Here is a 23,869-nt window from a genome sequence, read left to right on the forward strand (position 1 = left end):
GGGTCAGGGTTAGGGTCAGGGTTAGGGCTAGGGTCAGGGCTAGGGTTAGGGTTAGGGTCAGGGTCAGGGTTAGGGTCAGGGCTAGGGTCAGGGCTAGGGTTAGGGTTAGGGTCAGGGTTAGGGTCAGGGTTAGGGTTAGGGTTAGGGTTAGGGTTAGAAGCTAATGCGCGGATCCGTGAGTCCCCTGAAACCTGCTCTGGACTCAGAGAATGCTGAGCAGCTTTTAGTTCAATGTTCACCACTTGGTGAATTGTTTGAATAATCATGTTATTTACAATAAGAGGCATTCAGCTTTGTCCCTTTATTCTGCTGACTACATATTTTGGTTGTATTTCATCATAAAATATGAGCAAATCAACGTCAATAATCATGTTGCTGCTGGAACAGGACCAAGAGATGGTCCCCACCTTTATCTCCTTGAGTGGAATACAGCCCTGAAGGAGCGCTCAAAGACATGAAGCCAGTGTTGCTGGGGCGGTGCAGCAGCTCCGGGGGGTCCACGTCGCTCCTCAGCACCTCCAACACCACAGCCGTGGTCTGTGGAGGCTGCAGAAGGAAAGACCACATCCAGCGAGAACTAGTGTAAACATGAGATATTATTATATGATGGGGGGGCATCATTGTTGTTCCTTTAGCCTTGATGAGCTTTTGCTTCTACCTGCTGGAGAACATCTGATCAGGAGCATGTGTAGGCTCGGTGTGGCATTAATTACCCCATTAATTACCCCATGAAGAGCCATGGGGCTGTTTCCTCCTGCTCTGCTGCGTTCTTGTGTAAATTGGGCCTTTAAGAAAAGGAAGTTGATAAGTTAAACAGGAAGCTCCTGCTTGTACATGTTCCACAGCCAGGAAGTGGCCTCAGCTGCAGGTTGGGCTGCGTCTTATTTCGAAGCGAAGCTTCCAGAGGTTCTTCCCTCCTGGAATAGAGCTGCTGACACTCACCCAGAGTTCCCTGCACGTGATCACATGGGATCACATGTGATCAGCCGGTTGTGAGGCTGGAGTCAGCTGACTGGAACCAAATGCAAACTTCTGAATGAAAGAGCGCCGTTCCACGTGGCCGCGCCTCGCCGCCGTCAGGTGACACATTTTACCTCCGTTAACGGCTTCATTCCAGCCAACAGCAGTGTGAGCGTGTAGCATGTAGCATGTAGCATGTAGCGGAACTGGGCTCACATGAGAGGGAACCTTTCTTTAGTAACAAAGAAGGGAATTCTTCTGGGAACACCAGCCTGGCGCGACCCGGACCGGCCTGAGACGACCCGGACCAGCCTGAGGCGACCCGGGCCAGCCTGAGACGACCCGGGCCAGCCTGATGTGACCCGGGCCAGCCTGATGTGACCCGGGCCAGCCTGATGGGATCTTCCTGGTGTTCCGTCATCAGATGATCGGGCCGATTGTTTCCTGCGCGGCCTCGTTACACGTACAAAAACCCGTTTATATCTTCAGATTTCAGATCTCAATCAGGATTTCAGGTCCTGGAGGTGCCTCTGCTGTAGTGGCCCCACCACAGACTGGTCACCAGAGACTGGCCACCACAGACCGGTCACCACAGACTGGCCACCACAGACTGGCCACCACAGACCGGTCACCACAGACTGGCCACCACAGACCGGTCACCACAGACCGGCCACCACAGACCGGCCACCACAGACCGGTCACCAGAGACCTGCTGGGGTGGGGGGGTGCTGCTGGGGTGGGGGTGAGGGTGGGGGGTGCTGCTGGGGTGGGGGGGGGGGCTGCTGGGGGGGGGGTGAGGGTGGGGGGTGCTGCTGGGGCGGGGGGGGGGGGGCTGCTGGGGTGGGGGGGGTGCTGCTGGGGGGGGGGTGGTGAGGGGGAAGGGGGGGGGGCTGCTGGGGGGGTGAGGGTGGCGGGTGGGGGGCTGCTGGGGGATTTTGGCTGGAACACTGGGGTTGGGTCACCAGTCACCACTTTGTCTCCTTGTGTCTAGATGAGGAACCAGCGCGGCTCCCTGATCCCTCTCAACAACTCTCTTCCTACCAACACCAAACACAGGTGAGAGTCTGGACGGTGGACTTTGGGTCCCTCCTCCACATCTGCTCATTCCTCATCAGTTCCTCATCAGTTCCTCATCAGTTCTTCATCAGTTCTTCATCAGTTCCTCATCAGTTCTTCATCAGTTCTTCATCAGTTCCTCATCAGTTCCTCATCAGTTCTTCATCAGTTCCTCATCAGTTCTTCATCAGTTCCTCATCAGTTCCTCATCAGTTCTTCATCAGTTCCTCATCAGTTCTTCATCAGTTCTTCATCAGTTCCTCATCAGTTCCTCATCAGTTCCTCATCAGTTCCTCATCAGTTCTTCATCAGTTCCTCATCAGTTCCTCATCAGTTCTTCATCAGTTCCTCATCAGTTCCTCATCAGTTCCTCATCAGTTCCTCATAGATCCCATTTTGTCTCTGCCCACAGGCCTCATGCACTTGAGGTAGCCAAGATCTTCCAGCACGGTAAGAGGGAACCTTGTTTTTAACTGTGTGTCACGGGTAGATGTTTCAGGAAGAGGATCTCCTCCTCCTCCTCCTCATCACTGGGTTTCATGACTTCCTCTCAGCTAAAAATGGACGTGACAGCACGACTGCAGACATCAGCTGGTTCCTTCAGACGAGGGAACCGGCTTCAAGTCACCCTCAGATCTTTTCTCCCAACAGGAACCCACCAAGAAAGAAACACACATGTCCTTTTCTATCTTAGTGGGGACCTTCATAGGCATCATTTATTATTCTGCTTCCTACCATTAATCTAAAGCCGCTTTACAACCACGTCTTGAAATTTGGGGATCAGCTAAAATCCCCAAGCCCCCCCCCCCCCCCCCCCCCCCCCGCGCCCCCCCCCCCCCCCCCCACCCCCCCCCCCCCCCCCCCCCCCCCCCCCCCCCCGCGCACACACACACACACACACACACACACACACACTCATATTTAATGACCTTGTCTGGGACACGTGTATCAATGTGAAGAAGCCTGAACATCAAAGAGGTGTTTAACCCTGCCAGAGCTTTGATGTGGGTCGGACCACTCTTGTTCTCTTCCTCAGTGCACCCCCGGCCCAGGACGATTCCCGCGGCTTTGATCAACGAGAGCATCAAAGCGAGACTGCAGGCCATTGACAAGAGGGTAGACATCAACCTTTTTGCTAACAGTAGATGTCACCATGGTAACGGACACAGGAGGCGCATATATTCAGCAGCTCGGTCTAATTACAGATTCAGAGGCTGGAGGAGCTTCTGCCTCAGCTCCAGCTCCAGCGCAGTGAGACGCTGAGCCAGGTAAACGTCCGTGCTCCCCCGCCGTCACCCGCCGTCCCCCGCCGTCGCCCGCCATCACCCGCCATCCCCCGGCGTCACCCGCCATCCCCCGCCATCACCCGCCATCCCCCCCCCACAGCCTCCACTCATCGGGGCCTTTTACCTCCTCTTTCAGGAGCTCGAGTGTCTCGGACAGAAGTTGGGATTCCTGCAGCAGCGAATGCAGGTGCCTCCTAACGAACCCTAACGAGGGGCAGCAGCTCGGTGCTGGAGCTGCTGCCCCTCGTTAGGGTTGAGGTTAGGGTTAGTGACCCTAACCCTAACCCTTAAAGGAGCAGTTAATCATCGTTCTGCATCTCATGCTAATGCTAACGCCCTGTTTCAGGTGGCAGAGTCCCACAGGTGGAAAGGTGCTCTGGCCAGAGCTCCTCTGTGGTGAAGACGCGGAGCCACCGGAGCAGCACAGCTCCCAGTCTGATGAGAGACATTAGCTAAGTAGCGTTAGCAAAGTAGCAGATTTTACCACAATATTAAACACTGTTCATCTGAGTGAAGGAAATTGGGTCACCTGTTAAAGAATAAGGAAGTTTCAAAAGTTGGAATTCTCATCTTAGTTTTCCACCATCTCTGAAAGCAACAGCTCCTCCCCCAGAACCAACACCACCGTGTGGCCATGGGCGGGCGAAGCTAAGCTACCAGCTAAGCTACCAGCTAAGCTACCAGCTAAGCTACCAGCTAAGCTACCTACTCACAGAACCACGAGTGGAGGTTGCTGTGATCTAGAATTTAGGCTGTGAGCCTCCTGTAACCTGGCACCTCATCACACACACACACACACACACACACTCACTGTCACAAACACACACACACACTCACTGTCACACGCACACACACACTCACTGTCACAAACACACACACACTCACTGTCACACGCACACACACACTCACTGTCACACGCACACACACACTCACTGTCACACACACACTCACACAGTCAGCCATCTCGGGAGATCTTCTAGTCTTCTAATTAGTTCTTCGTTAACTGGCAGCCCCCCCACAGACCTGTAAACCTTTACACTTGTTAATAAATGTCTTTTTAACATGTTTACTGTCTAGTTAATGTTGCAAAACAATGAATTCTGCCAACTGCTCCACTGGCAAGAACTCCAAATGAGTTACACCTTAACTAGCCGTTACTGTGGTAATCTAGATCCTAGTTATTAGGGACTAATCAGAGGACTAAATTGACCACTTGGTATATTTTATGACAGTAATTAAACAAATTGTAAATCTTTGCCCTCCTCAGAACGGTGGTGTGTGAGGTGATCTACTGTGCGTAGATCATATTGTTTAGTAATTAATAGGGATGGATAATTATCAATGGGACCTTCATATCGGCCTGAGCCCTGAACAGGATGGGCAGCGTTTCTAATATCTGTGTTTAAATGTGTATATTTCAATTTAGAAATGAAATTAATGATGAACATGGGGCCAGTGGGTGGTACGCTCGCGCACCCGCGACGCTCGCGCACCCGCGACGCTCGAGCACCCGCGACGCTCGTGCACCCGCGACGCTCGCGCACCCGCGACGCTCGTACAGCTGCGACGCTCGAGCACCCGCGACGCTCGTACAGCTGCGACGCTCGAGCACCCGCGACGCTCGTACACCCGCGACGCTCGCGCACCCGCGACGCTCGCACAGCTGCGACGCTCGAGCACCCGCGACGCTCGCGCACCCGCGACGCTCGCGCACCCGCGACGCTCGAGCACCCGCGACGCTCGAGCACCCGCGAGGGTCCCACTGTGGATCAATAATAATGTGGGTCAGGCCCTGACCCTAACCCAGCTCCTGGGTCAGGCCTGACCCAGGAGCTGGGTCAGGGTCAGGGCCTGACCCAGGAGCTGATGGAAGCTGAGACGCAGGAGTCCGACCGGTGGGACGTCCCAGAGCTGCAGGACGCTGGTGTCCCCTGGTCAGGTATCACTTGTAACCTGCACAGGTGTTTTCAGGGATCCGACTACGGAATCGTAACAACGTGCATTTCCAGCATTTCCAAAACTTTCCAGGGTGACCCACAATTCTTCTTAATAAAGAAGAATTTATGCCCCAAAACAAAGGACGTAATCATCACTTTCTTTTCCAGGAACTTTCCTCCCTTTCATACTCAATAGTTGTAATCTGAGAACAGAACCCCATAATAATCCAGCTGAAGGACCACCGTGAACCTATTAATAATCAGCTATTCCAGGACTATTCCTTAAATCTCAAGATCTGGAATTGTGCCCCTGTTTCACTGCTAACGCTAAATCTTTACACTGATCCAGGAAAGAGAATTTAAAACCAGATGATCTTTCTTCTTCAGCCTTTGCTGGTTCTGCTCAGCTTTGGATCCTCTGGGTAAAGTGTTGCGGGCGTCCCGCTCGGCGGGGAAGCTGCTCCTGCTGCTCGCCTTCCTCTACGTCTTCATCTGCTCCCTCGACGTCCTCACCTCTGCTTTCCAGCTCATCGGAGGTAACCGCGGTTCTCCCGAGCGTCTGGGGTCTCACGGGGACGCTCTGTAGGCCTGGACCATCCAGCGCAGGTGCTGCTGCCTCAGGAGGCTCCACCTGAACCACCTTTGGTTGAACACATCCAGGTAAAGCAGCAGGGAACATCTTCCAGGACAGCTGGGTCCTGTCCAACCCAGTGGCCGGACTGGTGATGGGCATCCTGGTCACGCTGCTGGTCCAGAGCTCGTCCACCTCCTCCTCCATCGTCGTCAGCATGGTCTCCTCTGGACGTGAGTATGACCCCCCCCACACCCCACACAGGTGATGTCAGTGAGTAAGAATGTGCTCTGGCAGTACTGACGGTGGAGCTGGCCATCCCCGTCATCATGGGCACCAACATGGGCACCGCCGTCACCAACACGCTGGTCGCCGTGACGCAGGCGGCTCAACGCAGCACCTTTGGGGGGTGGGCATGTTCTAACCCCCCCCCACAGCGACTGAGATGTAAGTCTGGCCACAGGTCAAAGGTCAAACCGGGTCATTGGAACCCTCTAGAAGTGCAGCGTTAACCCTGATGCAGCGCTTCAAATGAACAACAAAACATTTGTATTTTTCCATAAAAGGAGGATATCAAGGTTTTAGTTTAGTTTTAGTTAAGAAAAGTTGTTAGTTGCTTTGGCCAGTTGAACTAACGGTTTATTGGCAGTGGTGCAGCAACACTTCATCTTTGTGGGTCTCCAATCAACCAACGTTCATGTTTTTAGACTGTTAACCCTGGGGCTGGTTAACCCTGGGACTGGTTAACCCTGGGGCTAGTTAACCCTGGGGCTGGTTAACCCTGGGACTGGTTAACCCTGGGGCTAGTTAACCCTGGGACTGGTTAACCCTGGGGCTGGTTAAGCCTGGGGCTAGTTAACCCTGGGACTGGTTAACCCTGGGACTGGTTAACCCTGGGGCTAGTTAACCCTGGGACTGGTTAACCCTGGGGCTAGTTAACCCTGGGGCTGGTTAACCCTGGGACTGGTTAACCCTGGGGCTAGTTAACCCTGGGATTGGTTAACCCTGGGGCTGGTTAACCCTTGGGCTAGTTAACCCTGGGACTGGTTAACCCTGGGGCTGGTTAACCCTAGGACTGGTTAACCCTGGGGCTAGTTAACATTGGGGCTGGTTAACCCTGGGGCTGGTTAACCCTGGGTTGACACTGTTTAACACTGGTTCAACCCTGGTGCTAGTTAACCCCGGGACTAGTTAAACCGGGGGCTACTTAACCCTAGGACTGGTTAACCCCGGGACTAGTTAGCCCCGGTTAACCTTAGGTTGACCCTGGGTCTAGCTGACCCTGCGACTAGTTAACCATGGTTAACCCTAGTAGACAGAGTGATGCAATGTTAGCCAAGGAACCAATGAATTCTGCTTTATTAAACTTTCTTTCTTCCTCCCTCCCTCCCTCCTTCCCTTCCTCCCCCCTCTCTCTCCCTCCCTCCCTTCCTCTCCCTCTCCCCTCTCCCTCCCTCTCCCTCCCTCTCTCCCTCTCTCCCTCCCTCCCTCCCTCTCTCCCTCCCTTCCTCTCCCTCCCTCCCTCTCTCCCTCTCTCCCTCCCTCCCTTCCTCTCCCTTCCTCCTTCCCTCCCTCCCTCTCTCCCTTCCTCCCTCCCTCCCTCCCTCCCTCTCTCCCTCCCTTCCTCTCCCTCCCTCCTTTCCTCTCCCTCTCTCCCTCCCTCTCTCCCTCCTTTCATGTCCCGTTACTGACAACCAACTTTGGACCATCGTAAATGACTCATTCAACCTTTAAACCATCTCCTGTACGATGGTGTTTGGTGACGGAGGCTCTGAAGAGAAGGTGCGAAGTTCACTCCTGAAATGTTCCTTCACTCACTTGATTGCAGGTCTACTGCCAGCAGGACGCTACAATGGCCCAAGAGACCCTGCTGAATGTTCTGGATGATTTAACTGAGAAAGAATTCAATAAATTCAAATTTTACCTGAAAGATCCTGGAGTCATGGGAGGCTTCAACCCAATTAAAAACTACCAACTAGAGACCAGAGAGAGGACGGTCGTTGTGGATTTGATGGTGAAGGCTTACAAAGATCAAGGAGCCCTGGAAGTCACCAAGAAGATTTTAGAGAAGATACCTCGGAACGACATTCTGCAAAATCTTTCAGCTGTCAGTTCAGATCCAGAAGGTCAGTTTCTGTTCTAAAGCCTTTAATTCAGGAGAGGTTAAAGGTTAAACTGTTTCTCTAGTTCGTTATCAGTGTTGCTGAGAATAAAGTGCTGAACGGAGAACAGAAAGCTCAAAACACGTCGGGTAAAACATCTTTACACTAAAATGTTTCAGAGAATTCCAGAGTTGTTTCATGATGATATATTCATAAAGCACTTTAAAAACAATCATTACAATTATAAAGCAGCTCAGATAAAATAATTATAAAAGAACACGGAAGAAAAACGACACAAACAATAAAAGCAGGATCAAAGTCTCATAGCCGGACCAAGGTGCATTTTGAGATGGCTTTTAAAGATGTGGAGTAAAGGAGGCTGTCTAACGTCCGATGGCAGATGGCTTCATGATTTAGGAGCAGCACTCCAGGTGGTTCTGCTGAGATTCTGGTGCCTCCGGGAGCCGATCAGCCGCCCTGAGGCTGAGAATATGGGAACGGGCAGGAGACTACAGACGGGCGGGGCACGTTAATGGTGCTTTACAGTAATCCAGCTGATAGAGGTGTAATAAAGGCATGGATAGAGGTGTTATAAAGGCATGGATAGAGGTGTAATAAAGGCATGGATAGAGGTGTAATAAAGGCATGGACAGAGGTGTAATAAGGCATGGATAGAGGTGTAATAAAGGCATGGATAGAGGTGTAATAAAGGCATGGATAGAGGTGTAATAAAGGCATGGACAGAGGTGTAATAAAGGCATGATAGAGGTGTAATAAAGGCATGATAGAGGTGTAATAAAGGCATGGATAGAGGTGTAATAAAGGCATGGATAGAGGTGTAATAAAGGCATGGATAGAGGTGTAATAAAGGCATGATAGAGGTTGTAATAAAGGCATGGATAGAGGTGTAATAAAGGCATGGATAGAGGTGTAATAAAGGCATGGATAGAGGTGTAATAAAGGCATGGATAGAGGTGTAATAAAGGCATGGATAGAGGTGTAATAAAGGCATGGATAGAGGTGTAATAAAGGCATGGATGGAGGTGTAATAAAGGCATGGATAGAGGTGTAATAAAGGCATGGATAGAGGTGTATAAAGGCATGGATAGAGGTGTAATAAAGGCATGGATAGAGGTGTAATAAAGGCATGGATAGAGGTGTAATAAAGGCATGGATAGAGGTGATAAAGGCATGGATAGAGGTGTAATAAAGGCATGGATAGGTGTGATAAAGGCATGGATAGAGGTGTAATAAAGGCATGGAGAGGTGTAATAAAGGCATGGATAGAGGTGTAATAAAGGCATGGATAGAGGTGTAATAAAGGCATGGATAGAGGTGTAATAAAGGCATGGATAGAGGTGTAATAAAGGCATGGATAGAGTGTAATAAAGGCATGGATAGAGGTGTAATAAAGGCATGGATGGAGGTGTAATAAAGGCATGGATAGAGGTGTAATAAAGGCATGGATAGAGGTGATAAAGGCATGGAATAAAGGGGGTAAATGATAGAGGTAATAAAGGCCATGGATAGGATAAGGCATGGAGTGTAATAAAGGCATGGATGGAGGTTGTAATAAAGGCATGGATAGAGGTGTAATAAGGCATGGATAGAGGTGTGATAAGGCATGGATATAGGTGTAATTAAAGGCATGGATAGAGGTGTGATAAGGCATGGATGGAGGTGTATAAAGGCATGGACAGAGGTGTACTAAAGGCATGGATAGAGTGTATTTGTAATAAAGGCAATGGATAGAGGTGTACCATAACAGGCATGGACCAGAGGTGTAATAAAGGCATGGATGGAGGTGTAATAAAGGCATGGATAGAGGTGTAATAAAGGCATGGACAGAGGTGTAATAAAGGCATGGATAGAGTGTAATAAAGGCATGGACAGAGGTGTAATAAAGGCATGGACAGAGGTGTAATAAAGCATGGATAGAGGTGTAATAAAGCATGGATAGAGTGTAAATAAAGGCATGACAGAGGTGTAATAAAGGCATGGATAGAGGTGTAATAAAGGCATGGATAGAGGTGTAATAAAGGCATGGATAGAGGTGTAATAAAGGCATGGATAGAGGTGTAATAAAGGCATGGATAGAGGTGTAATAAAGGCATGGATAGAGTGACCATCATAACCACTAACGTCATTAAAATGTCATAAATTTAGAGTTAACTGTTACCAAGACACACAGGAAGTGGTCTGACTGAGGAGGCATGCTTAGGGTTAGGGTTAACCCATCCTTCCAGATGAAGCTGCACCGCCTTTTCTTGGAATGGAGGTTTGTGTCCTATAAAGTTCAGAACTCATGATCAACCCTTCGGACCTGCTGAGACCCGCCACCACTTTCATTGTTTTTCCTGATCTGGAATCAGTGAAACTTGATCCAGTCTGAAACTTTGAGCGTCAGATCTCAACAGCAGCATCAACAGCAAATTGCTGCAGCGTCAGTCTGAAAGAATTCCAGTCGTACCTGCTTTAAAAGCTCTTCTGAGTTCTTTACTTAAGTTTTTGGGATTGTTTTACTCCAGTGACGCTGTTCTTGTCTTTTTGAAATGTGAAGCCCAACTGGACCTGAGAAGAAGATAAACTGTAAAACATCAGCTCAAAGCACTCTGGAATAAATATATAATATATTCATATCTGCTGAATATATCGACTAACACATGTGCATGTATATTTTGCTTTAAGGTCCCACATGTGAACACGTCCCCATCGGCTCTCATCAATCAAAGCTTCAGTCAAACCTGAGGAGCAGGTTTATGTGTGTGCAGGAAGGCTGTGATGAGAAGGTAGACGAGCAACGACTGGACGACGTCTACACACAGCTGTACGTCACCACCGGTGGCGACATACACATCAATGCTCAGCACGAGGTCACTCAGATTGACATGGTTGGGAACCCTTCAGACACAGAACAACCCATTAGTCCCAGTGACCTGTTTACACCTCCAGCTGGGAAATATAAACCCATAAGAACTGTTCTGACCAACGGAAATGCAGGAATTGGCAAAACCTTTCTAATCCGCAAGTTTGTGTTGGACTGGGCAGAACAACGGGCCAATCAAGACGTGCATCTCATATTGCCGTTCACCTTTCGCCACCTGAACCTGTTGAGGGGGACACGCCTATCCTTGGCTGAACTCACTCATAAGTGCATCCAAGAGTCCAGGGACATTCAAATAGAGGCTCTTAACAGCATCTTTACAGCTCTGCAGTCATCAGGAGACGCCAATTTTGACAACTGTAAATTCAAGCTTCTGTTTATCTTGGATGGGCTGGATGAGAGCCGACTAGAAATGGACACCAGAACCACTGAATTCCAGGAGGCGGATATAGATGTGAAGGCACCGTGCTCGGTGGAGGTCCTGCTCACAAACCTCATTAACAGAAGTCTTCTCCCCTCCGCTCGACTCTGGATAACCACGAGGCCCGCGGCAGCCAATCAGATCCATCCGGATTTTGTGGACATGAGGACAGAGGTGCGAGGGTTTAATAACGAGCAGAAGGAAGAGTACTTTAGGAGGAAGTTCAAGGAGGAGGAGCAGGCGTGCAGGATCATCTCTCACATCAAGGCATCTCGAAGCCTCCATATCATGTGTCACATCCCAATCTTCTGCTGGGTCACTGCAAAGGTTTTTGAGGATGTGTTGAAGATGCGAGAAGAGCTGCCCAAGACTCTCACAGCGATGTACATCTCCTTCCTGGTTGTTCAGTTCTCACCGAAAAACAAGAGAGGAGACGGGAAAGGTCCACAATGGAGTCCAGAGAGCTGTGAGATGATTCCAATTCTGGCAAAGCTGGCATTTAAACAACTGCAGAAAGGCAATGTGATCTTCTACGAGTCCGATCTAAGAGACTGTGGCATCACCGTCAGGTCGGCTGATGCCTACTCAGGAGTGTTCACGCAGATGTTCAGAAGGGAGCGAGGACTGTTCAAGGAGGAGGTGTTCTGCTTTGTCCATCTGAGTGTTCAGGAGTTTCTCGCTGCTCTTCATGCACATTTGACATTCACCAAGTCTGGCACCAACATACTGTCAGAAAACATAACCTTATTACGTTATATACGCTCTAAACTGCCCAACTCCAAAATCAAACAAACTGTTTTTTACCAGTGTGCGGTGGACGAGGCCTTGCAAAATGAAAAAGGACACCTGGACCTGTTCCTGCGGTTCCTTTTGGGTCTTTCTCTGCCGACCAATCAGGTTCTTCTACGAGGTCTAATTAACGGTAAAGGCAGCTCAGAGCCCAATCAGGAAATCATTGGCTACATCAAGGAGAAGATTGGAGAGAATCTGTCCTCAGAGAGAATCATCAACCTGTTCCACTGTCTGAACGAGCTGAACGATAGTTCACTGGTCCAGGAGGTTCAACAGAACCTCAGATCTGGAAGATTGACAACAGAAAGTCTCTCCTCTGCTCAGTGGTCAGCTCTTGGCTTCATATTACTGTCCTCAGGACAAGACCTGGAGATGTTTGACCTGAAGAAATACTCTGCTTCAGAGTGGGTTCTTCTGAGGCTGCTGCCAGTGGTCACAGCCTGCAGAAAAGCCGTGTAAGTGTTCTGCAGGTGTTCTGCAGGTGTCTGCAGGTGTCTGCAGGTGTCTGCAGGTGTCTGCAGGTGTTCTGCAGGTGTCTGCAGGTGCCTGCAGGTGTTCTGCAGGTGTCTGCAGGTGTCTGCAGGTGTTCTGCAGGTGCCTGCAGGTGTTCTGCAGGTGTTCTGCAGGTGTTCTGCAGGTGTCTGCAGGTGTCTGCAGGTGTCTGCAGGTGTCTGCAGGTGTTCTGCAGGTGTCTGCAGGTGTCTGCAGGTGTTCAGCAACACGCATCACATCTGGCAGCGTTTTAGGCAGTCGCAGTAGTTACTCCAAGAACTGATTTCATTCCGTATCATTGCACCTTCCGTCCTCATAAAGGTCAACTAAAGAAATAAGCCTGCGTCCCTGATTGTGCAGGAGAGAACCAGAAGGATTTCCTGCTTCTTCTTCTTTTCTTTTTTCAGGTTGAGTCACTGCAATCTGAGTGAGAGGAGTTGTGAAGCTCTGTCCCCCGTCCTCAGGGCCTCCTCCTCTAGTCTGCTAGAGCTGGACCTGAGTAACAATGAGCTGAGGGATTCAGGGCTGAACAAGCTCTCTGTTGGTCTGAAGAGTCCAAACTGCCGGCTGGAGATCCTCAGGTTAGTGCTCCTTATCAGCATCATCAGTTTTTCTAAATGGCAGCTTGAAATGTTGGTTATCTTCCAAAAGAGGAAATATCTTTACCAAAAATGCCGACCAGCCGACCACTGTTCACTCCCACAGCTTTTAAAATGACTTAGTCTGGTTCTGGTTCCTGTGCTTCGCTCCCCAGTCAGGTCCAGGCCCCGACACACGACCCAGAACTTTGCATAAATGAGCTGTTAATTAGTGAGGAATGTGTGTGTGTGTGTGTGTGTGTGTGTGTGTGTGTGTGGTGGATGTGTGCGTGTGTGTGTGCGTGTGTGTGTGTGTGTGTGTGTGTGTGTGTGTGTGTGTGTGGTGGATGTGCTTGCATGCAGGTTATCGGGCTGTCTCATCACAGCAGAAGGATGTTCTTCTCTGGCCTCAGCGTTGAGGTCCAACCCAACCCATCTAAAAGAACTGGACCTGAGCTTCAACCATCCTGGAGATGTTGGAACGAAGCAGCTCTCTGCTGTTCTGGAGGATCCAGAGTTGAGCCTGGAGGTTCTCAGGTAGATGCAAACACCCTCCCTAAAATGAAGACCTGACACTATTTATGGATGAGCGATGTACATCTCCTTCCTGGTTGTTCAGTTCTCACCGAAAAACAAGAGAGGAGACGGGAAAGGTCCACAATGGAGTCCAGAGAGCTGTGAGATGATTCCAATTCTGGCAAAGCTGGCATTTAAACAACTGCAGAAAGGCAATGTGATCTTCTACGAGTCCGATCTAAGAGACTGTGGCATCACCGTCAGGTCGGCTGATGCCTACTCAGGAGTGTTCACGCAGATGTTCAGAAGGGAGCGAGGACTGTTCAAGGAGGAGGTGTTCTGCTTTGTCCATCTGAGTGTTCAGGAGTTTCTCGCTGCTCTTCATGCACATTTGACATTCACCAAGTCTGGCACCAACATACTGTCAGAAAAACCAACCTTATTACGTTATTTACTCTCTAAACTGTTCAACACCAAAATCAAACAGGCTGATTTTTACCAGTGTGCGGTGGACGAGGTCTTGCAAAATGAAAAAGGACACCTGGACCTGTTCCTGCGGTTCCTTTTGGGTCTTTCTCTGCAGACCAATCAGGCTCTTCTACGAGGTCTAATTAACGGTGAAGGCAGCTCAGAGCCCAATCAGGAAATCATTGGCTACATCAAGGAGAAGATTGGAGAGAATCTGTCCTCAGAGAGAATCATCAACCTGTTCCACTGTCTGAACGAGCTGAACGATAGTTCACTGGTCCAGGAGGTTCAAGAGAACCTTAGATCTGGAAGATTGACAACAGAAAGTCTCTCCCCTGCTCAGTGGTCAGCTCTTGGCTTCATATTACTGTCCTCAGGACAAGACCTGGAGATGTTTGACCTGAAGAAATACTCTGCTTCAGAGTGGGTTCTTCTGAGGCTGCTGCCAGTGGTCACAGCCTGCAGAAAAGCCCTGTAAGTGTTGCAGGTGTTCTGCAGGTGTTCTGCAGGTGTCTGCAGGTGTTCTGCAGGTGTCTGCAGGTGTCTGCAGGTGTTCTGCAGGTGTTCTGCAGGTGTCTGCAGGTGTCTGCAGGTGTTCTACAGGTGTTCTGCAGGTGTCTGCAGGTGCCTGCAGGTGTTCTGCAGGTGTTCTGCAGGTGTTCTGCAGGTGTCTGCAGGTGTCTGCAGGTGTTCTGCAGGTGTCTGTAGGTATCTGCAGGTGTCTGCAGGTGTTCTGCAGGTGTTCTGCAGGTGTTCTGCAGGTGTCTGTAGGTATCTGCAGGTGTCTGCAGGTGTCTGCAGGTGTTCTGCAGGTGTCTGCAGGTGTTTGCAGGTGTCTACAGGTGTTCTGCAGGTGTTCTGTAGGTGTCTGCAGGTGTCTGCAGGTGTTCTGCAGGTGTTCTGTAGGTGTCTGCAGGTGTTCTGCAGGTGTTCTGCAGGTGTCTGTAGGTATCTGCAGGTGTCTGCAGGTGTTTGCAGGTGTCTACAGGTGTTCTGCAGGTGTTCTACAGGTGTTTGCAGGTGTCTACAGGTGTTCTGCAGGTGTTCTGTAGGTGTCTGCAGGTGTTCTGTAGGTGTCTGCAGGTGTCTGCAGGTGTCTACAGGTGTTCTGCAGGTGTTCTGTAGGTGTCTGCAGGTGTCTGCAGGTGTCTACAGGTGTTCTGCAGGTGTTCTGTAGGTGTCTGCAGGTGTCTGCAGGTGTCTGCAGGTGTCTGCAGGTGTCTGCATGTGTCTGCATGTGTCTGCATGTGTCTGCAGGTGTCTGCATGTGTCTGCATGTGTCTGCAGGTGTCTGCAGGTGTCTGCAGGTGTTCTGCAGGTGTTCTGCAGGTGTTCTGCAGGTGTCTGCAGGTGTCTGCAGGTGTCTGCAGGTGTCTGCAGGTGTCTGCAGGTGTTCAGCAACACGCATCACATCTGGCAGCGTTTTAGGCAGTCGCAGTAGTTACTCCAAGAACTGATTTCATTCCGTATCATTGCAGCTTCCGTCCTCATAAAGGTCAACTAAAGAAATAAGCCTGCGTCCCTGATTGTGCAGGAGAGAACCAGAAGGATTTCCTGCTTTCTTCTTCTTTTCTTTTTTCAGGTTGAGTCACTGCAATCTGAGGGAGTGGAGTTGTGAAGCTCTGTCCCCCGTCCTCAGCGCCTCCTCCTCTAGTCTGCTAGAGCTGGACCTGAGTCACAATAAGCTGAGGGATTCAGGGCTGAACAAGCTCTCTGTTGGTCTGAAGAGTCCAAACTGCCGGCTGGAGATCCTCAGGTTAGTGCTCCTTATCAGCATCATCAGTTTTTTCTAAATGGCAGCTTGAAATGTTGGTTATCTTCCAAAAGAGGAAATATCTTTACCAAAAATGCCGACCAGCCGACCACTGTTCACTCCCACAGCTTTTAAAATGACTTAGTCTGGTTCTGGTTCCTGTGCTTCGCTCCCCAGTCAGGTCCAGGCCCCGACACAGGACCCAGAACTTTGCATAAATGAGCTGTTAATTAGTGAGGATTGTGTGTGTGTGTGTGTGTGTGTGTGTGTGTGTGTGTGTGTGCGTGTGTGTGTGTGCGTGTGTGTGTGCGTGTGTGTGTGTGGTGGATGTGTGTGTGTGTGTGTGTGTTTGTGTGTGTGTGTGGTGGATGTGCTTGCATGCAGGTTATCGGGCTGTCTCATCACAGCAGAAGGATGTTCTTCTCTGGCCTCAGCGTTGAGGTCCAACCCAACCCATCTAAAAGAACTGGACCTGAGCTTCAACCATCCTGGAGATGATGGAACGAAGCAGCTCTCTGCTGTTCTGGAGGATCCAGAGTTGAGCCTGGAGGTTCTCAGGTAGATGCAAACACCCTCCCTAAAATGAAGACCTGACACTATTTATGGATGAGCGATGTACATCGACATCCTGGTTGTTCAGTCCACACCGAAAAACAAGAGAGGAGACGGGAAAGCTCCACAATGGAGTCCAGAGAGCTGTGAGATGATTCCAATTCTGGCAAAGCTGGCATTTGAACAACTGCAGAAAGGCAATGTGATCTTCTACGAGTCCGATCTAAGAGACTGTGGCATCACCGTCAGGTCGGCTGATGCCTACTCAGGAGTGTTCACGCAGATGTTCAGAAGGGAGCGAGGACTGTTCAAGGAGGAGGTGTTCTGCTTTGTCCATCTGAGTGTTCAGGAGTTTCTCGCTGCTCTTCATGCACATTTGACATTCACCAAGTCTGGCACCAACATACTGTAAGAAAAAACAACCTTATTACGTTATTTACGCTCTAAACTGTCCAACACCAAAATCAAACAGGCTGATTTTTACCAGTGTGCGGTGGACGAGGCCTTGCAAAATGAAAAAGGACACCTGGACCTGTTCCTGCGGTTCCTTTTGGGTCTTTCTCTGCCGACCAATCAGGCTCTTCTACGAGGTCTAATTAACGGTGAAGGCAGCTCAGAGCCCAATCAGGAAATCATTGGCTACATCAAGAGGAAGATTGGAGAGAATCTGTCCTCAGACAGAATCATCAACCTGTTCCACTGTCTGAACGAGCTGAACGATAGTTCACTGGTCCAGGAGGTTCAAGAGAACCTTAGATCTGGAAGATTGACAACAGAAAGTCTCTCCCCTGCTCAGTGGTCAGCTCTTGGCTTCATATTACTGTCCTGAGGACAAGACCTGGAGATGTTTGACCTGAAGAAATACTCTGCTTCAGAGTGGGTTCTTCTGAGGCTGCTGCCAGTGGTCACAGCCTGCAGAAAAGCCCTGTAAGTGTTCTGCAGGTGTTCTGCAGGTGTCTGCAGGTGTTCTGCAGGTGTCTGCAGGTGTTCTGCAGGTGTTCTGCAGGTGTTCTGCAGGTGTCTGCAGGTGTTCTGCAGGTGTTTGCAGGTGTTCTGCAGGTGTCTGCAGGTGTTCTGCAGGTGTTCTGCAGGTGTCTGCAGGTGTCTGCAGGTGTCTGCAGGTGTTCTGCAGGTGTTCTGCAGGTGTTCTGCAGGTGTTCTGCAGGTGTCTGCAGGTGGTCTGCAGGTGTTCTGAAGGTGTCTGCAGGTGTTCTGCATGTGTTCTGCAGGTGTCTGCAGGTGTTCTGCAGGGTTCTGCAGGTGTCTGCAGGGTGTTCTGCGGTGTCTGCAGGTGTCTGCAGGTGTTCTGCAGGTGTCTGCAGGTGTTCTGCAGGTGTTCTGCAGGTGTCCTGCAGTGTTTCTGCAGGTGTCCACGTGTCTGCAGGTGTCTGCAGGTGTCTGCAGGTGTCTGCAGGTGTCTGCAGGTGTTCTGCAGGTGTCTGCAGTGTTCTGCAGGTGTCTGCAGGTGTCTTGGCAGGTGTTCTGCAGGTGCTGCAGGTGTTCTGCAGGTTTCTGCAGGTGTTCTGCAGGTGTCTGCAGGGGTCTGCAGGTTCTGCAGGTGGATCTGCAGGTTGTCTGCAGGTGTCTTGCAGGTGTTCTGCAGGTGTCTGCAGTTGTTCTGCAGGTGTCTGCAAGGGGTTCTGCAGGTGTCTGCAGGTGTCTGCAGGTGTCTGCAGGTGTCTGCAGGTGTTCTGGCAGGTGTCTGCAGGTGTCTGCAGGTGTCTGCAGGTGTTTCTGCAGGTGTCTGCAGGTGTCTGCAGGTGTCTGCAGGTGTCTGCAGGTGTCTGCAGGTGTCTGCAGGTGTTCTGCAGGTGTCTGCAGGTGTTCTGCAGGTGTCTGCAGGTGTCTGCAGGTGTCTGCAGGTGTTCTGCAGGTGTCTACAGGTGTCTGCAGGTGTCTGCAGGTGTCTGCAGGTGTCTGCAGGTGTCTGCAGGTGTCTGCAGGTGTCTGCAGGTGTCTGCAGGTGTTCAGCAACACGCATCACATCTGGCAGCGTTTTAGGCAGTCGCAGTAGTTACTCCAAGAACTGATTTCATTCCGTATCATTGCACCTTCCGTCCTCATAAAGGTCAACTAAAGAAATAAGCCTGCGTCCCCTGATTGTGCAGGAGAGAACCAGAAGGATTTCCTGCTTTCTTCTTCTTTTCTTTTTTCAGGTTGAGTCACTGCAATCTGAGGGAGAGGAGTTGTGAAGCTCTGTCCCCCGTCCTCAGCGCCTCCTCCTCTAGTCTGCTAGAGCTGGACCTGAGGGACAATGACCTGAGGGATTCAGGGCTGAACGAGCTCTCTGTTGGTCTGAAGAGTCCAAACTGCCGGCTGAAGATCCTCAGGTTAGTGCTCCTTATCAGCATCATCAGTTTTTCTAAATGGCAGCTTGAAATGTTGGTTATCTTCCAAAAGAGGAAATATCTTTACCAAAAAAGCCTGTTCAAGGAGGAGGTGTTCTGCTTTGTCCATCTGAGTGTTCAGGAGTTTCTCGCTGCTCTTCATGCACATTTGACATTCCCAAGTCTGGCACCAACATACTGTCAGAAAAAACAACCTTATTACGTTATTTAGGCTCTAAACTGTTCAACACCAAAATCAAACAGGCTGATTTTTACCAGTGTGCGGTGGACAAGGCCTTGCAAAGTGAAAAAGGACACCTGGACCTGTTCCTGCGGTTCCTTTTGGGTCTTTCTCTGCCGACCAATCAGGCTCTTCTACGAGGTCTAATTAACGGTGAAGGCAGCTCAGAGCCCAATCAGGAAATCATTGGCTACATCAAGGAGAAGATTGGAGAGAATCTGTCCTCAGAGAGAATCATCAACCTGTTCCACTGTCTGAACGAGCTGAACGATAGTTCACTGGTCCAGGAGGTTCAACAGAACCTCAGATCTGGAAGATTGAGAACAGAAAGTCTCTCCTCTGCTCAGTGGTCAGCTCTTGGCTTCATATTACTGTCCTGAGGACAAGACCTGGAGATGTTTGACCTGAAGAAATACTCTGCTTCAGAGTGGGTTCTTCTGAGGCTGCTGCCAGTGCTCACAGCCTGCAGAAAAGCCATGTAAGTGTTCTGCAGGTGTTCTGCATGTGTCTGCAGGTGTTCTGCAGGTGTCTGCAGGTGTTCTGCAGGTGTTCTGCAGGTGTCTGCAGGTGTCTGCAGGTGTTCTGCAGGTGTCTGCAGGTGTCTGCAGGTGTTCTGCAGGTGTTCTGCGGGTGTCTGCAGGTGTCTGCAGGTGTTCTGCAGGTGTCTGCGGGTGTTCTGCAGGTGTCTGCAGGTGTTCTGCAGGTGTCTGCAGGTGTTCTGCGGGTGTTCTGCAGGTGTCTGCGGGTGTCTGCGGGTGTCTGCAGGTGTTCTGCAGGTGTCTGCAGGTGTTCTGCAGGTGTTCTGCAGGTGTCTGCAGGTGTCTGCAGGTGTTCTGCGGGTGTCTGCAGGTGTCTGCAGGTGTCTGCGGGTGTCTGCGGGTGTCTGCAGGTGTCTGCGGGTGTCTGCAGGTGTCTGCGGGTGTTCTGCAGGTGTCTGCAGGTGTCTGCGGGTGTCTGCAGGTGTTCTGCAGGTGTCTGCAGGTGTTCTGCAGGTGTTCTGCAGGTGTCTGCAGGTGTCTGCAGGTGTTCTGCAGGTGTTCTGCAGGTGTCTGCAGGTGTCTGCAGGTGTTCTGCGGGTGTCTGCGGGTGTCTGCGGGTGTCTGCGGGTGTCTGCGGGTGTTCTGCGGGTGTCTGCAGGGGTCTGCAGGTGTCTGCAGGTGTCTGCAGGTGTCTGCAGGTGTTCTGCAGGTGTCTGCAGGTGTTCTGCAGGTGTTCTGCAGGTGTCTGCAGGTGTCTGCAGGTGTCTGCAGGTGTCTGCAGGTGTCTGCAGGTGTTCTGCAGGTGTTCTGCAGGTGTTCTGCAGGTGTCTGCAGGTGTCTGCAGGTGTCTGCAGGTGTCTGCAGGTGTTCTGCAGGTGTCTGCAGGTGTTCTGCAGGTGTTCAGCAACACGCATCACATCTGGCAGCGTTTTAGGCAGTCGCAGTAGTTACTCCAAGAACTGATTTCATTCCGTATCATTGCACCTTCCGTCCTCATAAAGGTCAACTAAAGAAATAAGCCTGCGTCCCTGATTGTGCAGGAGAGAACCAGAAGGATTTCCTGCTTTCTTCTTCTTTTCTTTTTTCAGGTTGAGTGACTGCAATCTGAGGGAGTGGAGTTGTGAAGCTCTGTCCCCCGTCCTCAGCGCCTCCTCCTCTAGTCTGCTAGAGCTGGACCTGAGTCACAATAAGCTGAGGGATTCAGGGCTGAACGAGCTCTCTGTTGGTCTGAAGAGTCCAAACTGCCGGCTGGAGATCCTCAGGTTAGTGCTCCTTATCAGCATCATCAGTTTTTCTAAATGGCAGCTTGAAATGTTGGTTATCTTCCAAAAGAGGAAATATCTTTACCAAAAATGCCGACCAGCCGACCACTGTTCACTCCCACAGCTTTTAAAATGACTTAGTCTGGTTCTGGTTCCTGTGCTTCGCTCCCCAGTCAGGTCCAGGCCCCGACACACGACCCAGAACTTTGCATAAATGAGCTGTTAATTAGTGAGGAATGTGTGTGTGTGTGTGTGTGTGTGTGTGTGTGTGTGGTGGATGTGTGTGTGTGGTGTGTGTGTGCGTGCGTGCGTGTGTGTGGTGTGTGTGCTTGCATGCAGGTTATCGGGCTGTCTCATCACAGCAGAAGGATGTTCTTCTCTGGCCTCAGCGTTGAGGTCCAACCCAACCCATCTAAAAGAACTGGACCTGAGCTTCAACCATCCTGGAGATGTTGGAACGAAGCAGCTCTCTGCTGTTCGGGAGGATCCAGAGTTGAGCCTGGAGGTTCTCAGGTAGATGCAAACACCCTCCCTAAAATGAAGACCTGATACTATTTATTGATGAGCATGGAGACCTTCCAGACGTTCGGTGGTTCAAGCAGCACATTGTGAGATCTGAACCACCTCTGAGCAGAGAGATGTGATGCTTTCTGGACCTTCAGGGTACGAGAACCCACATAAGGGAGAATAAAAGGGTCACGTCAGAGATACAGAAAGATCAGGTGATGCCAGCACAACCATCTGGGCTGCAGCCACTGCCTGGGAGGGAATCCTTAGAGAGAAATAGGCAAAGTTCTCCTCCATGACGTTGGCATATGGAGAGATGTCACAAATCCAGCTCTGAGGTTCACAAACCGAATCAAGAGCAAACCGGTTCAGGCAGACCCAAAGTCAGGGACGAACAGTGTAGAGCTCAAGGTTGAGGTGGCATCTGTTGAACCTCTGTCCTGCCTTGGATTTCATTTCCTCTGTGTCTTCTCCCAATCCAGACTGGACCATTGTGGGAAAGAGAGACTTAAGAGTGGTGTGAAGAAGTGTAAGTGATCAACTTGATGCGTCAGCACGTCACGCTCTGAAAAAAGCAGCAGTTCGTGGACTCAGTTGTGTTTCATGAGCTGGTTCCTGGTTCCTCCTCTCTCCCTTTAGATCACTGTGAGCTCAGCGTGGACACCAACACCGTCCACAGGTCAATCCAAGTGTCCAACAACTGGATTATGAGGAGAGTGGCCGAGGACCAACCATATCCAGCCCATCCAGAGAGGTTTGAGGTCTGTCCCCAGCTGCTGTGTAGCAACAGCCTAACTGGTCGCTGTTACTGGGAGGTGGAGTGGACAGGATGGGTTTGCATTTCTGTAGCATACAAAAAGATCCGGAGACATGGAAGCAGTCCCCAAAGCCGGTTTGGAAGGAATCAGCAGTCTTGGAGCCTTGAGTGTTCTGACAGCGGTTACTCTGTCCTCCACGATAACAAAAGGGTAGCCCTCCTCACCTTCTCATCCACTGATCCTCGGAGAGTCGCCGTCTATGTGAACTACCCCGCTGGCACTGTGACCTTCTACAGAATCACCACCGACACCCTGGTCCCCCTCTATACCTTCAAAACCACATTCACTGAACCGCTGTTCCCCGGCTTTGGTTCATGGTCTGAGTCCTCGACCGGTTCCTCGGTGCATTTGTGTTCGACCGCAGGAGAAGCTCCCGTCTGAAGAAACACGAGGGTTGAGCTCACGGCCTGAATATGAGTTCTAGACCTGCTGGATGTTCATCATGAAGGTCCCGTCTGTCCAACCAACCTCATCTTTCCTATTGCTGATTCCACAGGTTGTCAGGAGAGAGCAACGTGATCCTAGGAAAACTGGCTGTTTTTCTACACCTTTGTCCTTTATTTTTAATTTTCCTGGTGAGATTAAACCTCTTTTTCCAAAGCGACTCAGCCAAGTTGGCCTCATCCTTCATGATCACCACGAGAACTCACAGATGTAAACAGTAACATAGATCCCAAGAGGAGACAGAGAGCTTAGAACGGAGAAGAGACAAAATTAACATCCAACATCAGAAAAGCAATGTCAGTTCTCACTCAGATACATTTTTAAGGGTCTTGAATTGTCCAAGCGTGAACTATGGGGTGTTTAGAATGTTATTCCACAGCCAGCTAAATAATCATAGAGCTCTGGAAAGGCTGCCATCTAGTGGAGCAAATGTTGTAGGCACCATATAACACAACTGTGATCATCAGTATAAATCTGTATTCTAAAAAACAAGCATCTTCAGAGTCGCCCTTGACTTAAAAATAATCTCATGGTGAATCACAATACAAGAGGAAACAGCATCTGCATGTTGTCAAGAGGACATTTCTGATATTCCAATATTTATGTTTTTAACTGTCGTGCTGATCACGGCCATGCTGGGGGGGTGAAGGTCTAGAACAGCACCAGACTCGTGACTAAAGACGACACAAAAGCAGTCCGGGATTTTTGATCACAATTCCAATGAAGCAGGAATCAGAAATAAACTGGATCACAGTGGGATTGTGGAGCACGTCTGAGATGTTCAGCCATCGTAGCTCTGGTGCAGTAAAGATGAAGTATTCTACATATACGGCTGAATATATAGTTAGAACTAAATGCATCAGTGAGGCCTTCCTTCCTCTCACAGCATCATTAACAGCTTCACAGGCTGAAACAGGCCATTGATATTTAGACTATTGATCAACGGCTGCTCCTGTTTGGAGAATCAATAGAAGAATCAGGTCGTACCCCCACAATAGAACATGGCTGCACGAGTGTGCACTGTAGCGCACGGCTGTGCCGCTCCGCCCCCACGGCGAGGGCGACGGCGTCCGCGGCCTCCACCCGTCTCAACGCTGTGCCGCTCCGCCCCCACGGCGACGGCGTCCGCGGCCTCCAATGTCGCAGCGTCACACCAGGACAAATTCCTGGCTTGTGTAATACTGTGTATTACATGAACAATGGTAATAAACCTGCTTCTGATTCAGTCTCTTGCTCTGTTTGGGACCTGCCATCTTGTGCCCCCCCTCCCTTAGACACGTCTGAATTCTGTAACCAGGGACCTCCTACTCTCAATAAACAAGGATGGGGGAGGTGTGCGTCAGGACGTGTTGGAGATCTGGAACTGAGCACATCTCTCCGTCCTCCTGCAAGTAAAATTCAGAACTGTTGTCTTTGCCTCATT

The 23,869-nt window shown here is 50.4% G+C and overlaps 1 protein-coding gene and 1 long non-coding RNA gene across 2 annotated transcripts; one reads left to right on the forward strand and one right to left on the reverse strand.

The window, feature by feature from the left end:
- Nucleotides 1–153: 153 nt before the first annotated feature.
- On the reverse strand, nt 154–1,273 carry LOC115247689 (uncharacterized). Its single transcript, XR_003886784.1, has 3 exons — nt 943–1,273; nt 659–785; nt 154–577 (listed from the first exon to the last, which is right to left on the reverse strand). It is a non-coding gene; the product is annotated as an uncharacterized lncRNA (long non-coding RNA).
- Nucleotides 1,274–5,120: 3,847 nt separating this feature from the next.
- On the forward strand, nt 5,121–23,843 carry LOC115247683 (NACHT, LRR and PYD domains-containing protein 3-like). The gene is made up of 8 exons (XM_029830268.1): nt 5,121–6,043; nt 7,579–7,936; nt 10,601–12,464; nt 12,909–13,082; nt 15,646–15,819; nt 16,201–16,374; nt 21,667–21,713; nt 21,824–23,843. The coding sequence occupies exons 2-8, from the start codon at nt 7,663–7,665 to the stop codon at nt 22,381–22,383; spliced, it is 3,267 nt and encodes a 1,088-aa protein (XP_029686128.1). The 5' UTR covers nt 5,121–6,043; nt 7,579–7,662; the 3' UTR covers nt 22,384–23,843.
- The last annotated feature ends 26 nt before the right edge of the window (nt 23,844–23,869 follow it).

Source organism: Takifugu rubripes, chromosome 21 (genome assembly GCF_901000725.2).
Source record: "Takifugu rubripes chromosome 21, fTakRub1.2, whole genome shotgun sequence".
Taxonomy (NCBI): Eukaryota; Metazoa; Chordata; class Actinopteri; order Tetraodontiformes; family Tetraodontidae; genus Takifugu; species Takifugu rubripes.

Coding starts and splice junctions, on each gene's coding strand:
- LOC115247683 (XM_029830268.1), top strand. CDS start 7,663: ATGGCCCAAGAGACCCTGCTGAATGTTCTGGATGATTTAACTGAGAAA. Junction 13,083..15,645: donor TGCCGGCTGGAGATCCTCAG/GTTAGTGCTCCT, acceptor TTCTTTTTTCAG/GTTGAGTCACTGCAATCTGA. Junction 15,820..16,200: donor TGCCGGCTGGAGATCCTCAG/GTTAGTGCTCCT, acceptor GCTTGCATGCAG/GTTATCGGGCTGTCTCATCA.